This window comes from Budorcas taxicolor, chromosome 6, assembly GCF_023091745.1.
Source record: "Budorcas taxicolor isolate Tak-1 chromosome 6, Takin1.1, whole genome shotgun sequence".
Taxonomy (NCBI): domain Eukaryota; kingdom Metazoa; phylum Chordata; class Mammalia; order Artiodactyla; family Bovidae; genus Budorcas; species Budorcas taxicolor.
This window is the reverse complement of record NC_068915.1, coordinates 15,615,148-15,638,220: the sequence shown is the minus strand read 5'-3', so window position 1 is coordinate 15,638,220 and position 23,073 is coordinate 15,615,148. Positions and strand designations below refer to the sequence as shown.

At 43.0% G+C, this 23,073-nt stretch overlaps 1 protein-coding gene across 1 annotated transcript in view; it reads right to left on the bottom strand.

The window, feature by feature from the left end:
• ELOVL6 (ELOVL fatty acid elongase 6) overlaps window positions 1–22,417 on the bottom strand; it is a 135,004-nt gene extending 112,587 nt beyond the window's left edge. Inside the window, exon 1 of the mRNA XM_052642251.1 lies at window positions 22,335–22,417. Within this exon, the coding sequence (XP_052498211.1) occupies window positions 22,335–22,417 (83 nt within the window). The remainder of the gene's footprint in view (window positions 1–22,334) is intronic.
• Between the last annotated feature and the right edge of the window lie 656 nt (window positions 22,418–23,073).

Here is a 23,073-nt window from a genome sequence, read left to right as displayed (position 1 = left end):
GAGTCAGTGTTCATAAAGTCCATGTTAGACCTGGGATAGGCTCTCAATAACTGTTAGTTAACAGCCTTGTTGGGCTTCCCAGGTGGAACAGTGGTAAAGAGTCTGCCTGCCAATGCAAGAGACAAGTTTGATCCCTGGGTCAGGAAGATCTCCTGGAGAAGGAAATGGCAACCCACTCCAGTGTTCTTGCCTGGAAAATTCCATAAACAGAGGAGCCTGGTGGGCTACAATCCACGGAGCTGCAAAGAGTTGGACATGACTAAGCACATGCACACACACACACACATAATACCCTTATTAAATGCCCAGAAGTCTTCAAATAAGTATTACTCACAAATTCTAGCAAACACAATTTAATCACTTTCCACAATCATAAATCCAATTGATAAGGATTAATTGTATATGTTTGAGTGCATGTATAGGTGTGTTTTCAATTATCCATCCTTCTCTCCCCAGTTCTCTCTGGATTCTCCCTTAGAAAACCCCAAGTTTTCTTTTGTCCCTTAATAAAATTTCAAATCTCGAGCTTTTAAAGGCATACTTTGTGATACAAATCTGAAAAGACAAGTTCTCTGTATGTATAAAGAGATGCCTTCTCAGCATTCTGTGAAAAAGTATTTTCACTGCTAAGCATAGCTGAGTGCTGCCATTATAAATCAGGGTTATCCAGGACAGTATGAACACTTGAACTCTGGATGTTACCTCCTATAGCAGAATACAGTTGATCCTCATTATTGCAAGTTCACCTACTCATTAGACTCTGTTTCTCACCCCCACTCAGTGCTTCCACGGTCATTCATGGTCATTCACAGAGTGGTGAATAATCTGAGTTGCCCAATGCCTGAGCTTCAGGCTTAGGTCAAACAAGGTAATGCTCTGCCTTCTTATTTCAACTCTCATATTGTAAATAAGTGTCCATTTTTCAGTCTACTTAGTGTCACATGTTGGAGAATGCAATGGCACCCTACTCCAGTACTCTTGCCTGGAAAATCCCATGGACGGAGGAGCCTGGTGGGCTGCAGTCCATGGGGTCGCTAAGAGTCAGACACGACTGAGCGACTTCCCTTTCACTTTTCCCTTTCATGCACTGGAGAAGGAAATGGCAACCCACTCCAGTGTTCTTGCCTGGAGAATCCCAGGGACGGGGGAGCCTGGTGGGCTGCCGTCTATGGGGTCGCACAGAGTCGGACACGACTGAAGTGACTTAGCAGCAGCAGCAGGGTCACATGTTCTGCACTTTTATGCTTTTTTGTTGGTGATTTCCCTGTTAAAAATGGCCCCCAGGGCCGAAATGCCATCTAACTAGTGTTCCTAAATACAAGGCTGTGCTGTTTTACAGAGAAATTCATGTGTTAGATAACATTCTTTCAGGCATGAGTTATGGTGCTGTTGGCTATGAGTTCAGTGTTCATGAATCAACTATATATAAATAAAGTGTAAAATAAGGTGTCTTTAAACAGAAACACTGGAGTAGGAAATGGCAACCCACTCTAATATTCTTGCTTGGGAAACTCCACGGACAGAGAGGAGCCTGGTGGGTTATAGTCCATGGGGTCACAAAGAGTCAGACGTGACTGAACAAGTGAGCATGCCAACAGAAACACATAAAACAAAGTTATGTGTTGACTGGTTGACAAAAATATGGCCAGAAGCTTGCGGGAACCTAACTCTATATCTTTTCTAGGAACAGAATTTGCCAAGTTAATGTTTCCAGTGACTTTATAAAACATATCTAGTCAAGTAATGAGAATCAATTGTACCACCTATAAGGAAAGTGGACAGAGGGGGACAGTACTAATCCATACAAGAACTTTGTGGAGTATAATCCGGGCTTCGTATCGGTGGCTTAGTGAGTGATTACCTTCCCTTTTGTAACCAAGGACTCTATAAGGCTTTTAAGTCTTGTTACAGTGAGACAGGGGTTTCGTTGGTGGCTCAGAAGGTGAAGAATCTGCCCACAGTGCCTCAGGACCAGGGTTCGATCCCTGGATTGGGATCCCCTGGAGAAGGGAATGGTAACTCACTCCAGCGTTCTTGCCTGGAAAATTCCATGGACAGACAACCTGGTAGGCTACAGTCCACGGGGTGGCAAAGAGTCGGACACAACTGAGAGACTAACACAGTGAGACAATGAACCTTTGTGGCCTGGAATATGGGGAGTTTTCATCTGAACTTTATGTTACCTAGTGCAGAGGAAGTACACTAACATTCACGGATCTCCCAAACCTGCTTTCCTTGAGATCCCAAGTCCAAGAGGAGAAACAGCATTCAGAGCCATGCTGACTTTTCATACGTTCATGTGCTACCTTCCTGTATCAGCCCTGTGCTGAGTCATCTGCAGATCTGTGTAAGAAGTAGAAAAAGCCCAACCTGCACAACCATAGCAGTGTGCTGTCTCATCTACTGACGTCATCCGCTTATCACTGTATTCAAATAGCACCTCTGACCTGCTTCCCTGGCTCACAAACACAAATTGCTGGGTGTGACTTAGTCAAGTGTGAGAATGAACGCCAACAGAGAAAGGTGAACTTGGGCCTGACAAGGCTCAGGAACAGGCCATAACAGAAGCAGGTAGACACAGTAAGGACGGTAAAAACCCCGATAGAACCTGAAACACTGATGCCATTATTAAGCCCCTGAACGACTACAGAGCTTTCCAATCGGAGCTACTCTTATGTGAAATAACTAAAAGTTTTTATGTTTTTAAGCCACAGTTAATTATAATGTTACTTGCAGTTAAAAGCATCTTAACACTGTTCCTTGATTGGTGGTTTGTTCTGCACAGCAAACTGATGTTATTACCCAAAGACGACATAATCCATGAAGAAAATAATCTGAAATATACTGCATATTTATTCTACTGGTCAAACTTAAAACCATTTTCATGCTATTAACCAGTGTAGTCTTTGCTCTTTTGAAAACAGTGACACATGTCTCCTCAAGCTTTTCCAATGTCAGCTGCTGCTGCTGCTGCTAAGTTGCTTCAGTCGTGTCCAACTCTGTGCGATCCCATAGATGGCAGCCCACCAGGCTCCCCCATCCCTGGGATTCTTCAGGCAAGAACACCGGAGTGGGTTGCCATTTCCTTCTCCAAAGCATGAAAGTGAAAAGTGAAAGTGAAGTCGCTCAGTTGTGTCCGACTCTTAGCGACCCCATGGACTGCAGCCCATCAGGCTCCTCCGTCCATGGGATTTTCCAGGCAAGAGTACTGAAGTGGGGTGCCATTGCCTTCTCCATCCAATGTCAGCTAGAACACTACATTAAAGAAACACAATTATCCCACTTAACAATTTGGTGAAGAAATATTTAAGAATAGGGAAAAATGATCCATCCTTTATCAAGAAAAAAAAGTCAGGTTACAGAAAAATAGGGTATTGCTAAAAATATAAAGACGGGTAAATGGAAAGAAAGATGTTTAAAAAGATTTACACCAAAATGTTTATCTAAAGGTAACTTTTACTCTATTCTTTCTTATGTTTCCTAAATTTCTGACAATGTATAATTTCAAGTTACTTGCACCAGGCCTACCCAATGAATGAAGAAACTATAATTACAAAGAAACTGGAAAAAAAAAAAAAAAAAAAAGCTACAACTTAATAAGAGTTTATTCCCTTACAAAGTGTTTGTGACAATACATGTCTCTATCAAGATGCATCCTAATACTTTTCTACATAAAATCTTAAGAAAAAAGTAAAGATTTTATGTCTATCTCCTAATTCTAGGCCTCCATATGCATATAATTTGATGAAAAACAATGCATATACAAACTTCAGGAACTAGCGTGGAAATACTAAATCCTTAAACTCAGCTGAACTCATGAGAAAACAAGAGTATTATTTTCAGGTGAAAAACAAGCAATTTAAGCCAACTGCTGAAAACAACTGGCATGCTATTGATGGTCTGACTCAAGATCAATGAAAACACAGCTTATAGCAATACTTGAGTAAACTACTATATTCCAGATATTTTAGACTTTGCATATAAACAAGGCATTTGGAGCTGTTATATTGTAACCACCTACGGAAAATAGTTTAAATCTAGACAAGACAGACTATAAACATAAAAGAGACTATGTATTCTACTCACTAAGTTTTATCCTGAAAGTATACAATTGCACCACTTTTCCTTAGAATCTATGTTCCAGTGAGTCCCTTGGACAGCAAGGAGATCAAACCAGTCAATCATAAAGGAAATTGACCCTGAATATTCACTAGAAGAACTGAGGCTGAAGCTGAAGCTCCAATGCTTTGGCTACTTGATGAAAACAGCCGACTCACTGGAGAAGACTCTGATGCTGGGTAAGATGGAGGGCAGGACGAGAAGGGGATGACAGAGGATGAGATGGCTGGATAACATCACCGACTCAGTGGACATGAGTGTGAGCAAACTCCGAGAGACAGTGGAGGACAGGGAAGCCTGGTGTGCTGCAGTCCATGGGGCTGCAAAGACTGAGACACAACTGAGCAACTGAACAAGAACAGTATTTCAATGTGCGAAGGTGGGATGAGCATAATTCACCAGCTTGAGTCCCTACACCCTGTCCATTCAGCATTGCTGGGGAAAGAAGAGGCTCTGGATACCAAATATTTTGCGGGGAAGAAACAATCTCCCCAAAACCGAGCTTTTGTTCCTTAGCCAAGAGATAATTCACAAAAACACAGTAGAGTCTTTCTTCTTCTCTTTTTCGTCCAGGTTATTCTGTGCAGATTTCCATTGTGAGTGTGTTAGTCTCTCTATGTAATAATGCAATTTTAAAAAAGCAGCTCTCTGATTTGCCTGAACTATCCACATAAATACCACCAATCCAAGCCTACATAGCAGCTACAGGATGTTGACCACTTCTTATCTGCCTCAGCAGAACTAAACGAGGGATAAGCATCAACATTGGCTCAATTAAAAAAGAATTCAATAATTAATAAAGATTTCTTTGTAAAAGTATCACAATATTCATATCATATGGCATTGAAATGAAAGCTTATTTTCAAGATAAAGCATAAATAGATATCAAGTGTTTAAAATGTGAAAATTTGTTTGAACATTACAAAATTTATCCAAGTTTATAATGTGAAAATGTCTGTTTAAATGTTTTACAAAGTCAAGGACAATCATATAGCCCTCACCCTCTACCAGTTGGAACTGTAACTACATACTCAGAGACTGTGCCAATCAGAACACCGTATACCTGATAGGCTATAATTTTGGTATCAGACTCATAAGCATGTGGCTCTAGAATATGAAATGATGAACAATTTCTTATGTTTTATTTTAGAGTAGTTGTCAAATTAAAAAAAAAAAAGATTTTTTTCTAAGATAGGAAAAAACTTGCCTTAAAAAATTACCTGAAAAGGAATGAAGGTACTTTTTCTTCTAATGTTATAGAAGTCATAAATGTTTAGCAAATTAAATCTTAAAATTTACTTCAAGAAATATTATTTTTTGAGGAAAGTTTCAGAGAAGGCAATGGCTCCCCACTCCAGTACTCTTGCCTGGAAAATCCCATGGACGGAGGAGCCTGGTAGGCTGCAGTCCATGGGGTCGCTAAGAGTCAGACACGACTGAGCGACTTTAATTTCACTTTTCACTTTCATGCATTGGAGAAGGAAATGGCAACCCACTCCAGTGTTCTTGCCTGGAGAATCCTAGGAACAGGGGAGCCTGGTGGGCTGATGTCTGTGGGGTCGCACAGAGTCGGACGCGACTGAAGTGACTTAGCAGCGGCAGCAACACTCTTTTAGAAAAATCAAGTCTAATATACCTAACACATATTAAGTATGCAGTATTTTCCTTATAGTGAGTATTTTCTTTTTTGGTCCTTTAGAATATTTCTAACCATATTTCTTGTTTTTTTTGTTTCTAAAAAGAACACTTAAGTTGTCTGGAGTTTAAGTGCAGAACTTTTTCTAAATTTATAAAAGGTAAAACCAAAATCTCATCATTAATTCAATCACAGAAATTTTGTTACAAACTATATCCCATAGGATTTGGAGCCATTCTCCTCCACCCTCTTTTCCCCGCTCCAGTAACCTTTTGTATGCTGACTGAGACAATGCAAAGACTCTTCTGGAAAAAGGAACACCAAGTCTTCCTAGGTACAGCGAACTAAAAACAAAACATTACTTCTCACGTGCTCACCTGGAAATCCCTGTCTCTCTCTTCTAAGAGGAAATACAGAAGCAGTGAGTGTTCTGTGCAATGCCCCAAAGTGATTAGATCTCTGCAAGGCAATCCTGTAAAAAATCTCTCGTCACTTAGTTCCCAATCAGATCCCTGGTCCTTCCTACCAGACCAGACACACCAGATTTTCTGGCTCCACACAGGCTGGCCTCTGGACTAGACTGGTCCTTTATACCCCTTATAACCTTCACTGCAGACAGTAACTAAATCCTTCCAGCGCCTCTAAATCAGACTTCATCTCCCAGGCAGTGGGCAGTGCTGGAGTATTTGTTAATAATATATCCAATGTATGTGTGTTCAGTGTATTTCCAGATGCCACAAGGTCCCTGAGCCAATTATCCTATTGTTTTTTACTCTCCAGGGGCAGGTTTATGTTTAATCTTTCATTGCTGTTAGATGACTCTTGTCCCTGGGGAACCTTTGCCCTATTAGATACATTCCTGAAACCCAGACGTAAAAGTTGTCATGTTCAAGTCAAACAAGTATCTGTTATAACCTTCCCTTAAAGAAGCAGGACACTTTCCTACTTCAAAAAAAAAAAAAAAATCAAACTGTATAATTTGGAATCGGAGAGAGAGAGAAATTTATTGTGACCTCAATCAACAGTATGGCTTACCTCTACCTTAATCTGACAAAGTACATTTATCTGAAGTAAGAATGTGCATTTCTGTCCTCACAAAATGCTTTTATGTTTGAAGGAAAGTTATGACCAACCTAGATAGCATATTCAAAAGCAGAGACATTACTTTGTCAACAAAGGTCCATCTGGTCAAGGCTATGGTTTTTCCAGTGGTCATGTATGGATGTGAGAGTTGGACTGTGAAGAAAGCGGAGTGCTGAAGAATTGATGCTTTTGAACTGTGGTGTTGGAGAAGACTTTTGAGAGTCCCTTGGACTGCAAGGAGATCCAACCAGTCCATTCTAAAGATCAGTCCTGGGTGTTCATTGGAAGGACTGATGCTAAAGCTGAAACTCCAATACTTTGGCCACCTCATGCAAAGAGTTGACTCGTTGGAAAAGACTCTGATGCTGGGAGGGATTGGGGGTAGAAGGAGAAGGGGACAACAGAGGATGAGATGGCTGGATGGCATCACTGACTCGATGGACATGAGTTTGAGTGAACTCTGGGAGTTGGTGATGGACAGGGAGGCCTGGCGTGCTGCGATTCACGGGGTGGCAAAGAGTTGGATACAACTGAGTGACTGAACTGAACTGATGCTGCTTAATGTTTATTAAAACATGTACTGGTTTTTTCTTTAAGTAATTTTTACCTTATATTGGATAATACACCATTGTAAAATAAAGCCTGTCTTTTACTATGAAGTAAATATAGTATAGTTGATGCAAAAAATGAAAAAAAAAAGACCAATATGCAAAATCTTACCACCTTACATACCCAGACGTAATATAAAAAATTATGGAAAACTGGAACAGCAAAAAGAAAAATAAATAACTATCATTTTATACAACTACTTTTTACTATTTTGGTATTATTTTCTTCCTGATTTTTTTTTCCCCTTGTGTATACAATCCCACCTTCCCTACCACTTTAAGCAAACTTTTGACTTCTTTCTGATTGGAGTATTATTATTTCAAGAAGGTACTAATCAGTCCATAATTCACTTAAGGACAACATAAAGAGACGCTGAATAATAAATACATCTGAGAGTGAGTAAACAGCCTTGTGCATTCATGCATGACTTCCCTGGTGGCTCAGTGGTAAAGAATCTGGCTGGCAATGCAGGAGACTGCCTGCCAATACAGGGTTTGGTCCTTGCGTCGGGAAGATCCTCTGGAGAAGGAAATGGCAACCTACTCCAGCACGGCCATGCACAGAGGAGACTGGTGGGCTACAGTCCAGGGGGTTGCAGAGTCAGACAGGATTTAGCCACTAGACGATAACATCCATGCATACCTGCATTCATCTAGTCCACACACAGTAAGGGCAACTACATGCCAAATTCTGTGATAGGCACTTATTTCAAAGACAGAAGAGAGAAAAGTGAAAGTCACTCAGTTGAGTCTGACTCTTTGTGACCCCATGGACATGTAGCCCACCAGGCTTCTCTGTCCATGGGATTCTCCAGGCAAGAATACTGGAGTGGGTTGCAATTTTCTACTTCAGGGGATCTTCCTGACACAGAGATTGAACCCAGATCTCCTGTATTGCAGATAGATTCTCTACCATCTGAAGCACCAGCGAAGCCCAATACAGAAGAAAGAATACTAACCTATTTCTGAGCCAAGTGCAAGCAAACCACACAAAAAAATAGCAACAGATTTTGATGGGTGGGAAAGAGAAGGAATTTTTATTTGAATAGGCCTGGGAGAAAGTGAAGTCGCTTAGTCGTGTCCAACTCTTTGCAACTCCATAGACTGTAGCCCACCAGGCTCCTCCATCCATGGGATTCTCCAGGCAAGAATACTGGAGTGGGTTGCCATTTCCTTCTCCAAGGGATCTTCCCAACCCAGGCATCGAACCCAGGTCTCCTGCATGTAGGCAGACACTTTACCGTCTGAGCCACCAGGGAAGTCCTTTCAACAGGTAACATTAGGAAGATAATCTTGGAGCTGGATTTTGAATGACCTTTCAAATCAATCAGAACATTTTGGATTTATCCTACAGACAGTGGGAAACCATTGAGAGTTTTTTACCATAGGAGTCACAGGAGAAGGCAGAGAGCTGGGGTAGGAAAGTGAGCAAGGAGAGATGGAGGTAGGAAACAGAAGTAGTGACGGGGGCCTGAAGGAGGTGACTGGCAATGGAAACCATTGAGAGAAAGCAAATTGAGGGCCAGATCACAAAGGTCTTTGTTGTGCGTTAGAGATAAGGATGAATAGCAGGGTGTTGGGCAGCTTGATATCCTGGTCCCAGGGAGCTGACAAAGGAGGCAAAGCAGGCTGGAAGAGGAAGAGGCGTCCAATGTGTGAGATCAAAGACCTGAGAAGACAGACCCAGAGACGGAGATGAAATCAGCAGTTATCAGGGCAGCGCTCATCACTGACACAAGCTTCAGCTTGGAAGATCTTTCCTAGTACTTGGGCCCCACCACGGACCCATCATTTCTGAATCTCGGAGATGAAGCCCGTACACGTGTATTCCGAGGAAAAACAAACTCTCCGTGTGACCCTGGCCCAAACACCTGGTTAAGGACCGAGGACACAGAACGCGGTTCTCACTTTTTTTTTTTTTTTACCCCCAAGCTACCCTTTTGTCGGTAGACAGTGAGCCCAGTAATTATAAAGAACTGAAGAAGAGCTGCTGCTGCTGCTAAGTCGCTTTAGTCATGTCCGACTCTGTGCGACCCCATAGACGGCAGCCCATGAGGCTCCCCGTCCCTGGGATTCTCCAGGCAAGAACACTGGAGTGGGTTGCCATTGCCTTCTCCAATGCATGAACGTGAAAAGTGAAAGTGAAGTCGCTCAGTCCTGTCTGACTCTTTGCGACCCCATGGACTGCGACCTACCAGGCTCCTCCGTCCATGGGATTTTCCAGGCAAGAGTGTTGGAGTGGGGTGCCATTGCCTTGAAAAACAGCTGAGCACCAACCAAAGCAGTATAATCACAAACAACATCAGCCATCATGAAATAGTTTCCAAAAAATGTTTCTGCAAACATGAAAGCAGGAACAGTCACTGAAAAGCAACTACAACTCAAGACAGGCCCGGTGGCTCAGGGTTAAGAGAGTCCTTAAAATTTCCAGAATGTCATATACAATAGGAGCTTTGTAATGTTCCAAAGCACCATGTGGCAGACTTTTCAGCAGAATACTAAATTAGAAGTCCCCCCTCGCCTGCTGCACCTCTAATATAGGCTTACTCATTTTAATGTATAAGTGCCAAATTTGAGTAAGTTTTAATATCTTTCTCAGGAGTTTCCTAGTAGGTAACATTTAATTATTCAAAAGTATAGGAGTTCTAATTTTTTATTTTTCACAAGTATCCATGTGGATTACCAGAGGACTGCTGATGATATTCTAGAAAAGAAAGCCTAGAGAGGAGATAGGAATCGTTTTCAAATGCATCCAAGACAGTCACAGAGATGTGAGAATAAACTACAGCTAGTCAGGACTAGGAGGATCATAACTTTCAGGCAGTAACTGGAACAGTCTTCTAATAATCAGAGCCACCCCAAGTAGAATGGACTGAAAGGAGCTTCCTGAGAAAGTTCTCAGGTTCTTTCAGTGGTTGATCAAGTCAAGAATAAGGAAGTGTTTTGCCCAATTAGAGGCTTCCCTGGTGGCTCGGTGGTAGAGAGTCTACCTGCAATGCAGGAGACCTGGGTTTGATCCCTGGGTTGGGAAGATCCCCTGGTGAAGGGAATGGCAACCCACTCCAGTTATTCTTGCCTGGGAAATCCCATGGACAGAGGAGGCTGGCGGGCTATAGTCCCTGGAATTGCGAAGAGTCAGACACGACTGAGTGACTGACACTTGGCGGATTAGGAGAATAGCCCTAATGGCAACACACACAGAAATGCTATCGGCTATAACCTCCTCTATAGCCAACAAAGGATCGTTTAAGACATTACCTGCATCTCTCCTTCTTGCCCCAAAAGCAGAGTAAAAATGAACAATGATGTGAAGCATAATGATAATCTTCACTTTTTTCCCCCACTGATTAGACCACACATTTTGAATGTTAAGCTGCTCTGAATTCTTAACAACCAGAAACAGTACAGGATGAGTACACCTGAAGTCTTTTAAATGTTATCAGTGTGGAATACAGACCGTTTTTTTCAGCTAACAATGAACGAAACCACGGACTGGAATCATGCATTTCAGATTTGTTGTCCATTACTCACTAAAAAGATAAACCTATCTTACCAAGTCATGAAATATTTATTAAAACTAGCCCATCCTCATCCTATTTCTTCTATCTCTATTAAAAATTTAATTTACTTCAACTTACAAAGGAAAAAATATTAAATGTGTGAGGCAGTACATAATTTTTCAAACATCTTTTAGGTGGATGTCAGCAAAAACAATTGAAGAATCCTCCTTTAATATAGAAAATTTAATTAAACCACCTATTTTTTTTCCTGATTAAGGATCACAATGTTTCTTGATCTCTTAATCTTCTCTTACTTTTAGAGTCAGTACCCAGTGTTGCACTCCTTTGTGGGGCCATTTTTCACAAGGACATAAGCTTTTACCTCGAAGATTTCCTACCTACCAGACAATAAAAGAAAGCAAACATAACTGTGCTGAGAACTTAAGCAAAAAAACAAAGAAGCAAACGAAAAAACCCAAACCGTTTCATTTCCTGGATTGCTGGAGCATTCTCCAAGTCAAAACTGCTGGTGTTAAAAGCACAAATTCCATCTACAACACTAGGTCTTAAAGGGGAATCACCCTACAGTGGATAGGGGCCCAGTGGTCAGGCCACGTATGAGTTAAGTATTAGTCATAACAGGTTAATTATAAAACATCTTTAATAGCATGGCACATTTTACCTGTGCTCTCATCACAAAGAAGGGCTCACGCTGCCCACTGCAATGTCAACTCCGGGCCTAGAAGGAGAGCTGTTAGTTTGTATCCCTAGGAGTTCCAAAGTGAAATTTGAGAGTGGACCCCTTACACTGGAAGGCAGGAAGAGGCCAAAAATGAAGGCAGCCGCAGCCGCTCGAGACGGGGAGGGAGGCAGGTAGTGAGCAAGGGACTTGCCTACCAGGCTGGTCTTGGGCGGCTGCCGACCAGAGCTAGGAGTCCATATACTGTCCTTAATGAGGCTTGGTGCGCGTATCATCCGGATGATCTCAGCAACACATCACCCTCTCAAGGCTGCATCCCTGAAACGGCTCCTGCTGTGGGAACAGCAGGAGCCTTGATTGCCCAGGGCTGGCTTTCTGGTCAGCTGGGGGGCCACATACTCTTGATGACCTCCTATGATGTCAAGAGGTCTATTTCTACAGCAAAATATTAGAAATTTAACATGTTCAACCTAACATGTAAGGGAATTGTTACCTAAAGTTCAAACAATACAATGTTAAATAGTCACTTAAAATTATACCTATGGAGAGGAGAGGTTTTAGTGACATGGAAAACATTTATAACGTAAAGAGGAAACAAAAGCAACATATAAAGCTGTAATGAGGCAGTAGGTGAAAGAAAACTATCCAGTGCGGTCCCTGGCACATAAGAGACAACTCAGTTCACTGCTGACATGCACTGAATGATCTAAAGTATATAAAAATCTTAAAAACAAGGCTGGAAGAAATGTGGCAAAGAACAGTGGTCAACCCTGGATAAGAATTAAAGGTGTTTTCTTTCCGGAACCTTTATGCTTTTAAACGTTTTTATTTCTTTTTTCTATAATAAATATTTACTTTGAAATCAGGAAAAGGATTTAAAACTAATTTTTAACAGGCTCTATTTCTTCACACTGGAGGAACTGACCTTTAAGAACAGGGACATCTCCAAGTCATATGTATGGGTGTGTGTGAGTCTGTGTGTGCATGCGTGCTAAGTCACTTCAGTTGTATCAGACTCTTTGTGACCCTGCGGACTGTAGCCCGCCAGGCTCCTCTGTCCATAGGATTCTCCAGGCAAGAACACTGGAATGGGTTGCCATGCCCTCCTCCAGGGATCCTCCTGACCCAGGGATCAAATCCATATCTCATGGCTCCTGCATGGGCAGGTGGGTTCTTTACCACTACTGCCACCTGGGAGCCCATATATACACATACAGACATACACATATATAAATATATTCTTTCCCCCTGCTGACAGGCAGTGTAACAGGTAGAAATACAAGCTTGGAGTCTAGAACCAAGCTGAGTGGACAAAGCATAGAGCATAGAAAAGCAGACAGAAAGTATGCTTTGTAAGAAATGTTCCAAGTCTGTGTGTCATGGTTTGAGAGGAAACTGAAATATTTTATGATAGAAGTATTATTAAAGGTAACATGGCTTTCCACAAATTTAAAAGTACTGATAGATTTTGATTAAGTAATATTCTGAAAATAATAGTTCTGCGTGATTACAGTATCCATATCTACATAGGGCAATTATAACATTAATAGTGCTTTTTGTAGTTATTCTTGCCTTCAGTGTTCAGGATCCACTTATTGAACAATAGGAAACAGACACTGTAAGATCCTAAACTAAAAACTGCAGATCTCTTCCATGTTTACACTGCTGCCAAGTCTCCAAGCACATTTTTTAACTGATTGAATATTTATTCTAACACAAACAGGGGGATCTTTAAGGCCTGGGTGGCTAAGCTTTGGTCAATGCTGGAGCCCATTTCTCTTTTTTCATCCCTACATACAAATTCCAACTTGTGAAACCTCATTGGGCCTAATTTCCTGTTGTTTAAAATCAGAAAGATAATACATCAAAGGGTGGCGGGGAGGATTTAGGTATTAACATATATAAAACATTTTAAAAGAATGCCTGCAATTAGTAAATGACCATGTTCTCAACTGTTAGTATCATTACTTCAGAATGAAGAAAACTTACCCTTTCTAAGATCTTTAAATCTATGTCAAAAAGTCATAAAATTGAAAGAAAACTACAGACCTTGATATTTAGAGTAACTTTTTATAGAGCTTCCTACCCTCTTATTGTAATGATAACCACTGCTATACCAGCTTTTAAATGCATCCATAGACTTCAAGAGAAATCTCACACCATTAAAAAAAAAAAAAAAAAGAAAGTTTCCGGTGTAAACCTTTTCATCAGGGTTTCCCCCACCAGCCGCCACCCCCCCACCACCACTACCTCATTGAGGCTCCTAAAACAAGATCATGAAATTCTCAACTTCAAAGCGTTCAATTCAACTGAACCCACTTCACTTGAAAAAGTTAATTACCCCAGTTGGAGTGGACCAAGTATCTTAAAAACTTTTATACCATACTTCTATTATAAATAGAAGGAGCCAGGCAACTGGGACTTGAGGGTTTCCCCTACTATTACCCATATTGAAGATTTTTTAAAATTATTAATAACTGGGGTTAAATCCAAGTACTAAATGTTCAAATTTTGTAGTTTTAAGAAATTTACTAAAATAGTATTATTTAGTTTAAAAAATTGACAAAATATTCAAATTAGGACCTATTTGCAGCGAATTTTAGAAAAGTACATTGGGTTCAGGAAGATGCTTCTGTTGCTGTGTTTATTGCACCAGGTAGCTTATGGGATCTCAGTTCCCCAACCAGGGATTGAACCTTGGCCCATGGCAGTGAAAGCTTCAAGTCCTAACCAATGGACCTCCAGGGAATTCCCAAGGAAGATGCTCTTCTATTAGCAGGAAATACACAAAAATTGGTCTTTAATGGGGTATCAGTTTTCAGTTTTTCAAAACGTCACTTTAACATAGTTATGTGTACTTACAGGTTTGTGTGTATATATATAAACATATACTTTTCTAAGTAAATGTATGGACATTTATGCATAAACATGCATTTCATTAATCTTGCCAGTCTTCAAAGAATGATCTTGTGCGCTGCCCATTAAGTGTTAATAGTCAATTCAAAAATTCAGCCTCACAAAGGCTGTACTTTCATCAGGTGGAATTGTTTGGGGTGAGGCCCTGAACATTATCCTGCTTAAAAATCTGCCAAGAGAAAACAAGTCAAGGGGAGCAAAAGAGCCACTGGGCCCGAGGCAGGACAAGGGATGGGACCCCGGGGGCCCAGGGCAAAGGAGGGGCTCCAGGGATGAGAGGCGCTTCCTGGGGTAGGAGGATACAGCCACAGTCTCCTCCTTCCCTACTCCACACCAGCTCCAGCCTGGCCTTCTCTATTCACTCCTCTCCCCCACTAAGAACCTGTGACACTGGCCACATTCCTGTGTCCCCTGAATGTTCCCCACTCTTCACCCCTTCCTTTTGTGCGGACCTCATTACAATAAATTTTAAATAAAATCCAGGAAAAAAAAATCAGTCTCAGAATTTAAAAGATTGTTTAAAAAAAAATTAAGGGTTGAGCGAAAGACATCTGAAATTTATCTTTAAGAAAATGAATCTTTCATTTGTACATTATTTTGGACACACAGGTTTATAGTTAAATTTTAGGAAGTTCACAGTGGGTGACTGACTCAACAAAAGGGTTCCTAAAAATACCTGTCATTCTAATATACTAAGATAAATAACCTTGAAACTTAAAATCATGAGTACTCAGTACAGAAAGAAATCACAATAAAAATTGTAAGCTTGATGACTTACAAAGCTTAGATGTAAGCTTAGATGACTTACAAAGATCTGGGATTCGGGATGCTTTTTGCTCAATGAACTTAAAATTACAAATCCATTTTTGACTAGGGCAGTCTTTTTTCAAAAAAGGATTAATCTTATAAAATTATTGTAAGTTAAATACAGTTAAGGATGCTGTTAAAGTTCTGAAGTTTACATGTTCATTCCTGCCTGTATATACTCACAGAAGAAGTAAAGTTGCTCAGTTGTGTGTGATTCTTTGCAATCTAATGGACTGCAGCCTACCAGGCTCCTCTGTCCATGGAATTTTCCAGGCAAGAGTACTGGAGTGGGTTGCCATTTCCTTCTCCAGGGGATCTTCCCCACCCAGTGACTGAACTCAGATCTCCTGCATTGCAGGCAGATGCTTTACCCTCTGAGCCACCCGAGAAGCCATATACTCATAATCAGAATACAAACAAAGAAATGAAGTTGTGAGCCTTTACCTTTCAATAAAGCCATGTTATATTTTCATTCAGATTTCCTTAGACTATCAACAGGAATAACTGTGATATGGGTAATTTTCCTAAGGTAAACTTTTCCAGGTAAGTGTCTGTGCTCTTCTAACAAAGATAAATGGAAAGTAGGTGGAACAGATGGATTTGAAGCTAAGAATAAAAATAGAAAGCTAAGGCAAATTTGTGGACTGTTGTCTGATTCTTATTAATAAAAGCCAGCTCAGCTCACCTGTATCCAGACATGACAAATTAAGTGAATTGTAGCAACAATTTTTGGATAACTCATCTTAGAAAGTGTTGGACATGAAATATCCAGATCATTGAACCAAATATGAATTCTTGATTTGCTGTACTCCATTTTACTTTGTTGGCTTAAGACAGGTCAGATGGTTGTTTATGCTCTCCAAAGTATTTCTAAGCCTCTTTCCCCTCTCAAAACTTTCCCACAAAATAGATTCTCCTTAAAGATAAACAGGCAAAGCAAATTCTGGATCTAGAGTGGATTGACTTTGTAATTAAATTCCAATGTGATCCTGACAGTTAGAATTTACTATCATCTAACATTAAAAGCTAAGATTAAAAACTAAGATCATGGCATCTGGTCCCATCCCTTCATGGCAAATAGATGGGGAAAAAGTGGAAACAGTTTAAATATAAAGAAAAATAAAGTCAGACTTTATATTTTTGGGCTCCAAAATCACTGCAGATGGTGATTGCAGTCACGAAATTAAAAGACGCTTACTCCTTGGAAGGAAAGTTATGACCAACCTAGATAGCATATTCAAAAGCAGAGACATGACTTTGCCAACAAAGGTCCATCTAGTCAAGGCTATGGCTTTTCCAGTGGTCGTGTATGGCTGTGAGAGTTGGACTGTGAAGAAAGCTGAGCACCAAAGAATTGATGCTTTTGAACTGTGGTGTTGGAGAAGACTCTTGGGAGTCCCTTCTGCAAGGAGATCCAACTAGTCCATCTTAAAAGAGATCAGTCCTGGGTGTTCTCTGGAAGGACTTATGTTGAAGCTAAAATTCCAATACTGTGGCCACCTGATGGGAAGAGCTGACTCATTTGAAAAGACCCTGATGCTAGGAAAGATTGAGGGCAGAAGGGGACAACAGAGAATGAGATGGTTGGATGGCATCACCGACTCGATGGACCTGAGTGTGAGTGAACCCCGGGAGTTGGTGATGGACAGGGAGGCCTGGTGTACTGCGATTCATGGAGTCACAAAGAGTCGGACACGACTGAGTGACTGGACTGAACTGAACTGAACATTAAAAGCACCAAGGAGTCGTGTCTAGACCACAAAATTTAACTTCCAATTTAACAAAAGGCCTATGTAAACATTTTATCACTATATTCATATTTAGTTACTAATGTGAATATAGAGACAGATAATCATAAAATAATTTGCATTATTCCTGGAAACCCTAGAGAAACCAGACTGCATGAATATACATCACATAAAAGTTCAGATTAAAGTTCTTACACAATATTATTTGCTAGCATCACATCAGACATCACAATTTTCCTCTGTATACATTTTCTCAGTGTTCTCACTCTTAACCTAGGGCATAAGAGGCCAACATCTCAAGTGCTTTCTAAAGTTTATTGAATGAATGTTAAGTTCCTCACACTTAGGGTTTTCAATTTTAAGGCTAATATGAACTGTGATTCTCCAAACTAAATGGCAAAAACACACTGGGTACAGTGTGGACATAGTAGTTTCCTAGACAGCTGACCAAATTTGTATTGATTAAATGAGACATTGTGGCCTTTTCTGTCTTACGGCCACAGGCGGTACTGTTTTACAGCCACTTTTCTTACAAAAACATACAAGTCACAAGGAGGATTTTAGAGATCAATGCAAAGCAATTGTCACTACAGGAAAAACAGCCTGCATTCCAAAGTGTGATAGACATTAAATGCTATATTTTGAGTAAAAATCTAACACAGGCTTATAATACTTTTATGTTTTTTCATATTGAAACTGTATGTTACCTTCCAAATCTCACATCTAACAAAAAAACAAAAAGATGTGCAATTTCTTTTTAACAGTGTTTAATTTTTTCCCTTAGTAAAAACCAATCTGTACTTTCCTTAGCCAGACAGTATTTACTTCTAAAAATCCCCACACTATCTTATAGACCTCAAACACAGCATACAACATATAAAAACAATAAAATCTTTATAACCATTACCACGGGTGGAAAGAAGGTCAGAAAAATATACAAAGCAGTGAAAGGCTGGATGTGAAGGATGCCAGAGGGGAGCGGGGGAGGGTTTCGTGAGGTTCTAAGCAAACCCTGTGATGACGTCACCTCACATACATAATGTTACAGCAGTCAGCACAGGCCTCCTGCTTTCTTATTGGTGAACACCGTGTCAGCCGACATCAGAAGATAATCACCATTGGTCAGACAATTACAACTGAAGCAACTAGCATCTACCGCTGCGAGCACAGACCTGGCAGGCTGCTGAAAGAGAAGGCAGAGCAGAGCCCAGCTGCCCTTCTCAGTCAGTGAATTTTATGTCACTTTACCAATCCCTAGGCGATTTTGCCCCCTTCCCAGCAGACCTAATAAATGAAGTCAGCTATTTGTGAAAATAACAGGTAAAGGCCAGACATCTCATAAAAGAACAAAACGCCTCTATTTTCAATGCTGTAAAACCACAAGGGCTTTTCAGTGTCAAATCAGAACTTAAAAATGTTAAGCTAAAAGCAGGTATTTTCCTCTGTCTCATGCAATATACCCTCATTTACCAGATAATATTACCCAGGATATTTTTTCATTGACATATAAAGATGTGGCTCAGGGTGATTCTCCAAGGCATATTTATTACTCTGCATTTTTCCATAGTTTTTCTAATGTATTATATGTGAAACTATTTGCTAGAAAAGTAAAATGGTCTATAGTATTTATCCCATGTCTAAAACAGTGAATACAGGGTTAATCATTGTTTGAGCAGCAATAAACTTGATAAATTTGCCTCAGTTGAACTCTTTAGTTTATAAAAACATCACTCCAAAATAAGGGTCCCATTACATTAATATGTAATAAAGTAATGAGTACAGATTATAGGATAAGTTTAATCAAGGCCTTCTTAAATCATATTCAAAAGGTAGTGCAGACAGCATCCTGACAAAACAACACTCCTGACCTTCCTTACAATTCTTCAAAACACAGTGAGTGCAGCTTAATCTTTGAGAGATAAGTTATAACTTAATTCTGTAAACTGAGTTTTATTTGAGGCTATGTCTAGGGAATTTTTAAGGACGACTGAAAATAATTTGTCAAAAAAATACAGTGGAAACTTCACAACATTGTTTTTCCTCCAGAAACTATTTCAAGTTATCTGTAGTTAATGAGTCTGGCAAATGCAAGACCTTGTGCTTCCTAAACGTTCCCTCTCCTCAAGAGGGTGTAAGCTTTGGTTAACAAAGGAAATGAAAAGGAAAAAAACCTCCATTTTCTTATACACCTAGTTCAAGACTTTTTGGGTGTTGACATTTTGGGAGAGGTTTATAAAATGGGCACCCAAGGATACTGGGAGAAATGCATACACTCTGGGATATAAAAAGAAACAAGACAATTAGGGTCAAAGAGAGAAAAAGTCAGGAAGGGGAACTCCTAATATGTGACTATGTCATAGTGTTCAAAACTCAAGGGAAGGCCAAGTCTGCTAAGGTTCAGGTAGCTGTGCTGGCAATAAAATAGACATCCATCATCACTTTAACTCACTAATTAAGACTTTTCCCAGGCATCTGCCTGTACAATGCATTCTTCAAGGTGCATGCAAGAGCGGAACAAGAAGCATGCCCTGAGGAGATGATGGTCTAGCGGGAGGGACAGTGTGTGTTAGGCACTCAGCCGTGTCCGACTCTCTGTGACCCCAGAGACCGTATGTAGCCCACCAGGCTCCTCCATCCATGGAATTCCCCAGGCAAGAATACTGGAGTGGGTTGCCATTTCCTTCTCCTAGAGGGCAGACATACATCTAAATACTTAACGCATATGAATAAAAAGCTAGGAAAGATACTGCCAGATGAAATGTACAGAAAAAGAGCTAAGAGTGGTAACAGTCCAACAGGCGAAGATGCATTGGTGCATTTTTTCCCATTTTCAATCCCGAGGGTTAGGCCCTGTTTGATGTATTGGTGTATTGGTCAATAGAGAACGTGAAAGTGAAGTCGCTCAGTCGTGCCCGACTCTTCGCGACCAAGCTCCTCCGTCCATGGGATTTTCAAGGCAAGAGTACTGGAGTGGGTTGCCATTTCCTTCTCCAGGGAATCTTCCCAACCCAGGGATCGAACCCAAGTCTCTCATATTGTAGACAGACGCTTTATGGTCTGAGTCACCATAGAGAAAGAGGCGGGAAATAGTACCAGGCGGTGGTGGAAACACAGAAAGTGGCCCCAGAAAAGAGGCACCAAGTGAGTAGGAGGAGCATCCACCGAGGAGGTGCAAGGAGAGGGGCTAGCCCACAGTGAGGCGGAGCAGCCGGCCCGAGGGGAGGCCAGTTCCGGAGGGGCAGGTACAACAAGGGTGCAGCAAGTTGGAGACTGGTCAGATATTAGGAAACACAGAGAGCGCAGGGCCGATGGGGCGGGAAGATGGACTCAGCGGTGTGACAAGACACCACGACAAACAGTTGCAAAGAAGACCTTCGCCTTCTGCGGGTCCGCCTCGCGGCTCCGGGGGCCACTCCCCCCCCCAGGCACCGCCCCCGCCCGGCCTTCAGCGCCACCCCCTACGCGGGAGGAGGAAGTGCCTGTAAAGAAAGGTCCCTTTGGTGGGGCCCGAGGGAGGCTTGGCTTCCCCAAGCGCAGAGGCCTCAACTGTCTAAACTCCTACGGAATCGAGCCCCCGGGCGCACAACCGTCTTCCGGGCCCACCCTCGGTGCCTTCGCCCTCGGAGGCCCAGGACGGGCCTCGGCCCAGAGCGCTGCCGCACTTCCCAGCCTTCCGAGCGAATCGCGTGGCCCTCCTGGCTTCCGGCTGTGGCCCTCCGCCCCCGCGCCCGAGGAAGCCCCCAGCCACGCCGCCGCGAGTGTGAGCGCGCCAGGCCGCGCGCCGCGCCCACCCAAACCGGCCCGGCCCCGCCGGCGCGCCCAGCGCAGGGGGCGGGCCCGGCGGCGCTGAGGCCGCAAATGGCCAGCTGGTCCCCTGCGGGCCGGCCGCGAGGGAGGAGGCGGGAGCGGCGGCCGAACCTCCCGGGGAGAAGACGTTGAGCCCCATTCCCGGGTTCCGGCGCAGAGCACCCACCCGCCCCAGCCTCCAGGCGCGCTAGCGTCTCCGGTTTCCCATTGATGACCTGGGGGAGGGAAGGCAGGTTGTGAGGGCGCCGGGGGCACGCGCTAGCGCACGCGGCAGGCGGAATCCCCCACCTTCCCAGAGCCCCCTCGGCCCGACCCTCTCCAACAGTACCTGGGAGGCTGCCAGCAGCTGCCTAGCTGGGGGTTGCCTTGAGCTTTCTCTTTACTGATCGTCAGACACGGGCTTAAGGTGGGGCGGTTAGAGAATGTCTGCCACAGCAGCTCCGTCTGCAAGCTAGAAGCGAGATGAACATACACACCCTCCCCTGTTAAATATTGCAAGGTGACAGGGGATCGCTTCCCACACAGGGATTTCCAAAAGGACTGGCGGAGGGAATACAGTTACCAAGAAAGATGCTTTCCCAGGTTAGAAGTTGTGTGGGGAACATTCCCCACCCCACAAGGACTCTGCGGACCCAGGGGTTTTTAATCTGTCTCAACTCCAATCAGCAGCTTCCCACTAAATTAGAATCCAGTGTGTCCAAAAGGCGTTTCCGTAAAACAAACTTAATAATGGCGTGGCTCCACTCGCTCGGGTTCATTCATTTTTATTACTGTTTTCATTGTCCCCTCCTCCCCCACTCCCCGCCTCCGTCTCTTCATGAAACTGGAAAGGGATCTGCGTGGGGAAAAGGGGTCCAGGAAAGGAAGAATCTGGCTGGGGAGCAGCAAGGAGAAAGACAGTGAAGTAGGAGAGCTGCAAGGAGAAAGCAAGGACAGACAGGAGGAATGGGGAAAGGGCGAGGGCCAGAGAGCAGAGAACGGCGGATGGGAGAGGGTTAAACAGAGCCGGAGACCGGGTCCTATCTCCACTGCCTTTCACACTCTGCTTGCAGGAGGCCAAGCAAGAAAACCCAAATCTAGAGGGAAACCAGGAGCAGCACAGGTAGGGTCTGTGGCGTCTCTCCCGCCTTCCCTGTCGCACTCTATGTACACATGTATGTTCTATGTTATATAATCTATGTTAAAGATGCATGTGTAGCCACGGTTCACCCAGGGGCAACCACAGACTCACGCGCTTCATGCAGCCCCAATGTCTCCTGCACCGGGGAGACCCGGGAACTCAGCGATCCGCTCCCGCTACCCGCGGTTCCTCGCTCCATTCACGCCCCAGAAAGGGAGTACCGACATTAAGGCATACGGGGGAAACGCGCGGGGCTCGTGGGGACAGCATCACACGAAAGCATCACCTACCAGTTTTCCTGCATCCACTGGATGGCTTCATTCTCGTTGAACTGCTTTTCGAATTCATATTCTTGTAAAGTCAACACTGACATGTTCACTGGGGCTGATCTTCGGAGTCGCTACGTATTCTCTACACAAAATAAAATAATCTGTAAAGAGCTAGATTTCGAGTGCTCTCCAGTCTGTTTCCCCCACCCACCCCCCAAGGTCTTCCCCTCGCCGGTCGATCTCCGGCAACCGGTTTCCCCCAGCCTCTCTCAGCTACAGTCGGGGTTGAGCATTGCCTGCGCCTCTGCTCCCAGCTCCTCTCTCCGGGACTCTCCTCCTCCCGGCGTCCGCATCCACCGTAGGAGGAAATGAATGCCTTGCGGTCTTAGTGCCCGCACGTTTGTCCATCGCCCTTTTTACTTGTCTATGGGGAATCTCCTCCCCCTCATGCGATCCGACAAATTTTAACCCTTTGCGAGAGAGAGCGAGACCTCTCTAGCGCCGGGGGCAGTTTTGTCTACGTAAAGGTGACTAGGGGAGAGAAAGAAGGGCTTGGAAGGGGAGGAAGTAGCTTTGAGGTCATCTACAACGCCCAGTCCCGACCTCGTGGGCCGCTTCGCCTGGCGTTTGAATGAAGTTTCTGAAAACCAAGCGAAGCCCCAGAGCGAGCTTAGCATGTAGGCTATAAGTAAATAATAAAACCTGCCCGCTTCCTCGCCAAGAACTCCAGACAAATTTGCGCTGAGATGCCACGTGAAAC